The following is a 6,658-nucleotide window of genomic DNA, read 5'->3' on the forward strand; positions in this document are numbered from 1 at the left end:
AAGAGGCGCTTTGGGGGAGGTACCACTTCAGAAAAGTTGTGGGACAAGTTGAGAGACTTGAAGCAGGAGGGTCTTTTAGAATATGCCACCTATGAGTCCAAATTTGTGGATTTGTGGGAACAGTGGGTTGAGTCACTGGCTAGGGGGGAAGCTGCACCCGATTTCCTAAAAAAAGATCGGTTCACGCATGGCTTATGGCCGCTTCTCAAGGAGAAGGTGAAAGGTAGATTCCCGGCTACGTACGAGTTAGCCGTTGAGATTGCTCGCCTTAAGGACAAGAAGCTGCGAATGAAAGCCAAAGAAACCGAGTCAACAAAAGCAGTAACATCGCATCGACCAACAACTACGACAACCACCATTCCACCACCACCACCGGCTCTTGGGGTAAAAGGTGACCAACAAGATATGTTGGCCCATATTACTGACCAACGACAAAATTTGTCTGTCCACTTAATACAGCAAGGGAGGAGTCAAGAAAGAGATCAAGACCCTGGAAGAGCACGACGACAAAACAGGGAGTATCATTGCTACAACTACGGAGAAGACGGTCACGGTATGTACTAATGTCCCAAACCACAACAAAACTATAATAGAGAAGGTAGGAGGAACCAATTGTCACCCCCTAGAGGAAGAACACCCCCACTCCGAGCACCAGTCCCACCAACACAAATTCTACGTCCGCCACAATCACCACTTACAATCATCCTACGCCCACCATCAATTGGTACCCACACACCAAGTATCATTGGTCTTGTAGAAGAGGTCAAAATGAGTGTAACAAAAGACGGATCAAGTAAGAAGACTATTCAAAGAACTCAAGCAGTGGAACAAGAGGTTAAAGAATCAAAAGATGCTACCCAGGTGGGGGAGGTAAGTCAAGAAAATTGTGTTACAAATGTGAGTACATCTTTAACCTTGAATGAAATAGGCACCAAAGCGATCAATCGACAGCATTGGGCAGTAAGGGTAAGAAGGTGTAAAGTGTTGATTAGGCCTCGTCAGAGTAAGAGGAATGCAAAAGTCATGAAAGATACAAGAGAAGAGGAAAACCAGCCTGTTAGCAAGGCTTTGCAGAAGATGGACAACATATCAAGCAAAGGGGAGGGCTTTGAAAACGGAAGCCTGTGCACCAGCATGGACCTAGGACAGTGTAGCAAGCTAAAGGAATCTTGCATCAAGGAAGTTTCACTTGAGGACCATAACGAAGAGGTAAGTATGACTGAAGGTTTGAAGTTGGATATTTCTCCAAAAGCTTGGCAGCCGAGCAAGATTTTATTGTGTAGTGTTATAGACTTAGAGATGGGTAATACCTCTAGTCTACTGAAGGGTGTTATAAACTTGGAGATGGGTAATGCCTCCAGTTTATGTGAGGGTGTTCAGAGTAAGTTTGATGATCAATATGCTGCCAACCTTTTAAGGATGTTCCAAACTCCTCCACAACACAGCATTGTGTTTGCATGGGATGCATCAGACCTATGGATATGGCTAGCTGCTCTGACATATAGAGAGAAGATGAGTATGGAGATAAGAGAAAAGGAGCCATGGATAGACTAAAGCCTAATAGAATGCAAGAAGGAAGACCTCATTCGCAATTTGGTGCAATTTTTTACAAATAGTGCATCCTCTCTTTGGAGAAAGGTAAGTGGATTACGCTTGAATTTAAGCCGCAAGGTAGGTGGCTTGCTATTAGCATCAGTAAAGGAAGCTGACATGTTTGAGCACACCCAAAAGAAGCATGATATGCTTGCAGTTTTTTCTAGTCATGGCAGTAAGCAGGACTCTGAAGACAACTTGAGCTCACCACACCAACAAGGCGGCCATATATGGTGGATTCTTGGTACACTCTTGGGAATCATAATTTTCAGTTCTGTCTTTGCAGGAGCCAAGATGCTCATTTCCCCTCTCGCTACTGGTGGTTACAAATTTGATCCAATTTGGCATGCAAATTTTATTGTTCGGACACTGCAAACAATGATCCTATTTTTCACTTGGGATCCAGGAGGACATTGGCACAAAGTTCTAGAAGCCATGGGCTTCCCCTTTAATCAACCGACACTATTCCAAGAAACAAGCTATCACCCGGACCTGTTACAGATCAACGAATATCCTAGAAATCTCACCAATGGCCAAATGGAATGGATAGTTGAGAAGGCAACTCGATATCGGATCCTACAGCTAAGCGGAAGAAGAAACAGATGAGCTAGAGGCATGAATGCCTCTAGCCAAAAGGGGAGGGCTAATGATGGGGGCTTTTCACAAGCCAAGCTCCCATACCTCTCTTCTCTCGTCCCCACCCCATGAAAACCCCCTCTTAGGGAGGGAGTGATAAAAAGCATTGGAAAAAGTAAGAAAAAAATAAAGTATGACTATGTAAATATATGAGAAAGGTAAAATTGGCCACCTCATGCCTGCGGGGCAGCCCATCCCCACCTTGCCTCCTTTTTCTTCACTGTTGCCCCGCCGTGTGTCCCTTTTCCTCTCCTCCACTCAAAAGGTCAACCCCCTCTCTCTTCCCCTTGTCCTTTCTCCTTTCTCTCTCCCCTCAAGCTACCCCACCTCTCACCAATAATGCATTCTAACTCACCAATAATGCACCCTAACTCACATGCAACTTATGCTATCTTCCAAAATAGTATACCCCACCCCCCCTGTCTCTCTCCTATCATATCCCATGACCCAAATATCCCCCCCTCTCTCTAAAGGGCGCCATGTCTCTTGTCTTGTAGCTAAATAACCTCCCCCACACTCACACACACTCAGTTTCATTGAAAAAGGTGCCCATAGATCCATCCCCACTCGGTGGTTACCTGATTTTTGTTGTGTTCACACACATCGCACACAGATTCACCTCTGAACACACTCCCCTCTCTCCCCTCTTGTAATTACTTTATTCTCCATGTCACCTCTCACTTTTTTCATCAACCCATCTCTCTCTCTTAGTCTCTCTCTCATGAGACTACTGTTCTGGCACATATACACACAGCCAGACAAGTGGGGCCCACAGTCACATGGCCTATGTAGATAATGATTTCTTCATTTCTAAATTCTAGAATTTCTCCCCCCTCCTCCCCTATATAAAGAGGGGTCACCATCACACAAAAACACACAACATCACCAAAGAACACACTATGCACTGTGTGTGCCTAGTGCACACACACACACCCACACCATCACCATCACCGCAATCACCATGGTCGTCTTGAGCATGACCTCTACACCCTTGGGCTATGGAAGATGAAGGGAAACTAAATGAAGGATGATGGCCATAACCCTCGTGTGAGTCTTCGCCATCAACTCCCACCTATCCGCCATGTGCTCTACCACTCTCTCCCTTTTCATTCCCCTACCCTATGCTCCCCATTTCATCGCCTAATTCTCTAAATAAAGCTTGAGGTTTTGTGAGTATGTTTTCTTGCAATGTTTTGCCCATGTGAGGTGTGCGGAATCGCCACCTAGTCTTGTGTTTTGGAGTGAGCTTGTGTATGTGTGAAGGGTGTGCGGATTCGCCATCCTTTTGTGATGCTTAAGTACTAAGCCGCTATACCCCCTCCCTCACTCTCTCTCTCTCTCTCTCTCTCTCTCTCTCTCACTTGATCTCATTCCCTTTCCTTTTCATCATTACTCCCAAGCATCCATCTCTCTTGGATGAAAACTTTGTTATGGTGGTGTGTTGTTTGCGTTCTAGCCGCTGAAGCTAGGTGGTGCCCCATGTTTGCTTTACCATGACAGGCTCGAGGCGCGCCATTCGGTCCCCGGTGTTAGAGGCCGTCGGGGTTCGGGGTTCGCTTTGCTCCCGTCAATGTCAAGAAAGTTAACGAGGTATAATACTTCGCGATAATATTTAGCTAGTAAATGAGCGAGTGTTTCATGTAGTCTAGGAATCTAATTTCTTTACTCTTTATAATGTATTCCTTCCTTTATAGCCTACATAAACCACGAGATAGATGTTTTGACCATGAATTTTTACCCCACTTATTTGTCTACCAATTTAACAACTTTTCAAATTGAGAAATAGGGTACTTACAACTATAGTGAGAGTAGCTGCAGTGGACACAATTGAGCTAATGATTGAAAGGATGCCCACAATTAGAATGTAATAATGGTGGTTGCGCTTCAATAAAAGAGTGCTAACTATCACACCCATGTAGGAGAGGAGTATGGCCAACAACGCGATGAAAACCTTTCTCTGCAAAATAATGCAGTGTAATAAAAATATTGCATCTAATCTCTATAATTTCTTTTCTTTAAAGAGACTAATGCAAGCTAGAAATGTGTTCATGGCTGCATACACTATAATGATCATATTTGTTTTACAAAGAGACACATGAAGTGAAGATGGGCTTTAAATATGGTTCTTAAGGAAAAAATATTGTGGTACTCATATATGGGAGCACAAGACATGTAATGTTTGTGCAGATGCATGAGGTGCAATATGAAATGTTTGGTTTCTTCACAGCTAATTGAACTATTGAAATTTTACTCAGATGTATAGTAGGCATCAAAGAAAGTAAATTCAAAGAAACGTGAGAATGAAGTAGAACGATACCCTTTGAGGGCAAGTCGTGAACCAAATGTAGATGGAGAGGTAGAAGATGAAGAAGGCACTAGTGGCACTAATGGTCACCACAAAGATACCATTATGCTCAAGGATGCCGTAGAAGGCCCAAAACAGTGATGACATCAAGCTAAAAAGGTATGGCTGAGCTGAGAAGGATCCTGTGCAACCATTCCTCATTATCCTCCAAAAGGTAGGCCTATGATCTCTCCAAACCACATTGCATTGACCAATCATTAATCAATCATGTGTAGCGAGCAACTAAAAGAAAGAAAAGAGAGAAGCTTACATGGGTGACACTAGCCCTACAAACGCGGTGATGTTACCTGCAACAACCATGCATATTTTAACATAACACTCTTAAGTAGGCAATATCGATAATTTGTGGAAGCTTACAATGAGGATATGTAAAAAGGCCATCTTTTGTGTCCATCTCCTTTACTATGCTTTGTTTCCTTTGAACAAGCATGTTCTCGCATCAAAGAATGTTGCCACATTCATGTTAATGTTGTATCATCCAATATTTTGTAGTAAGGCAAGTGAAGTGATGGTTTGGAAAGAGAGAGAGAGCTAACATTTATCCTACTTCACGTTTGGGTAATATAAGTTGCATCCTACTAAGCTTGTTGTGGGCACCTTACATTTTGTCCCCTGAACTTGCTAGGCACAATGGAGTTACGTGAAGTTGTCAAAGCAATGCATGATAAATACGTGGAAGTTTCCTTATTTGGCTACTTGTAGTAGTGCTTGGAAAACCCCTTGCATTCAAGGTCTAATTTGATGAAACAAGCATAGTTTATGCCCAAATCTCAGGTATCCGAGATTTATATCTTAAATGCCCAATTTATAACCTTGGAAATTAAGGTTGAATGAAATTACGACAGATTTTTAGCACGCGCACAGAGAGAGAGAGAGAGAGAGAGAGAGAGAGAGAGAGAGAGAGCGCTCACCAACTATGCCAAGGACGACGCTAAGAGGAACCATTTGCGCGTCCGTCGTCTTGAGCTGCTGTGTCGAGTGCTGCTGAAACCTTGGTGGTTACGTACGAGAGAGAGGGAGGGGCAAGCACGAGAAATATCTGAGACAGGAAAGGGAAACCCTTAGCGACCTAGCCTACAAGTGTAGAAGCAAGATGTTATTAGTGTTGGCCACTTAGCCTATAAAGCTTTCACCAAAGGGAAACAGCACCACGCTATAAGTTCATGGGTCATTTTGGATTAGAACCTGGCTTTCAAAAAGAATAAAAGGCTAAAAACAAATCTTGAGGTCAGTGATCCTTGTCACCAACTATTGGTACCATTTAGCCTTCATTTTTCTCACATCATGCTTACGCAATAACTCTTTCAAAAGGTCTCTCTTGCTTTTTCTCTTAGCCACCATGAGGAGAGCAATCTTTGGCAAAATTTTCAAGTTGCCTTCATGCTATATGGCATGAACATCATGCTCTTTTCTCAAAACTAATGCATAGTGCCACCTTCTCTCTCTCTCTCTCTCTCTCTCTCTCTCTCTCTCTCACATGATTGTTTCATTTTATCAAATACCAATACACCCTCACCAAAGACCGTGAGTGTAAATAATTTTGGATGTTTATTTTTTAAAGTATGAAAATTACCAAGAAATGAACCATGTAAGACAGCATATAACTCTGCATTCAATGTAAAAGCTTTAATCTAGAAAATAGAAAACACGATAGTATTTTAACCCTAGATTCTCTCACATTTGTAGAGCCTCCACTTTAAAAATGAGGTCAACTAGGTAGACCCACTTAGATTTGTGTATATGTATCCAAGAGACTAATAAGCAACAACAATAACAAGGCTGCATTATGTTTGTGCATTGTCCCATTGTAGATCCTTAAGATGTCATACTTGGACCAATTGGCCTACCACAAAGAAAGAGATATATAGTAGGTTGAGCTATATTTAACAAGATCTTCTCATGCAAGCCTAATCGCAAGTTTGTGGCATTCATTGGCTGGCATGAAGCCATATGAAGAAACCAAATAGAGACTTCTCATCCAACATACTTGCTAGGAATGGGCTTTGTCCCTTGAGCAATCATGTGTGCACTCCAATTTTAAGGAATGTGCACATATGTATCTAC

At 42.7% G+C, this 6,658-nt stretch overlaps 1 protein-coding gene across 1 annotated transcript; it reads right to left on the minus strand.

The window, feature by feature from the left end:
• Positions 1–3,891: 3,891 nt before the first annotated feature.
• On the minus strand, positions 3,892–5,539 carry LOC147448293 (bidirectional sugar transporter SWEET2a-like). Its single transcript, XM_086524544.1, has 5 exons — positions 5,506–5,539; positions 4,845–4,881; positions 4,547–4,754; positions 4,025–4,186; positions 3,892–3,924 (listed from the first exon to the last, which is right to left on the minus strand). Exons 1-5 carry the CDS (start codon positions 5,537–5,539, stop codon positions 3,892–3,894), a joined length of 474 nt encoding a protein of 157 aa, XP_086380670.1.
• Positions 5,540–6,658: the final 1,119 nt, after the last annotated feature.

This window comes from Adiantum capillus-veneris, chromosome 11 (assembly GCF_014529385.1).
Source record: "Adiantum capillus-veneris isolate H3 chromosome 11, ASM1452938v2, whole genome shotgun sequence".
NCBI lineage: Eukaryota > Viridiplantae > Streptophyta > Polypodiopsida > Polypodiales > Pteridaceae > Adiantum > Adiantum capillus-veneris.

Bases quoted from the DNA above. Each gene is read 5' to 3' on its own strand.
- LOC147448293 (XM_086524544.1), bottom strand. From the start codon at position 5,539: ATGGTTCCTCTTAGCGTCGTCCTTGGCATAGTTG. The intron at 4,882-5,505 runs GTGAGCGCTCTC...TGGTTGTTGCAG, and splicing joins CGTCGTCCTTGGCATAGTTG to GTAACATCACCGCGTTTGTA. The intron at 3,925-4,024 runs GTAAGTACCCTA...TGGTTTATGTAG, and splicing joins CAGCTACTCTCACTATAGTT to GCTATAAAGGAAGGAATACA.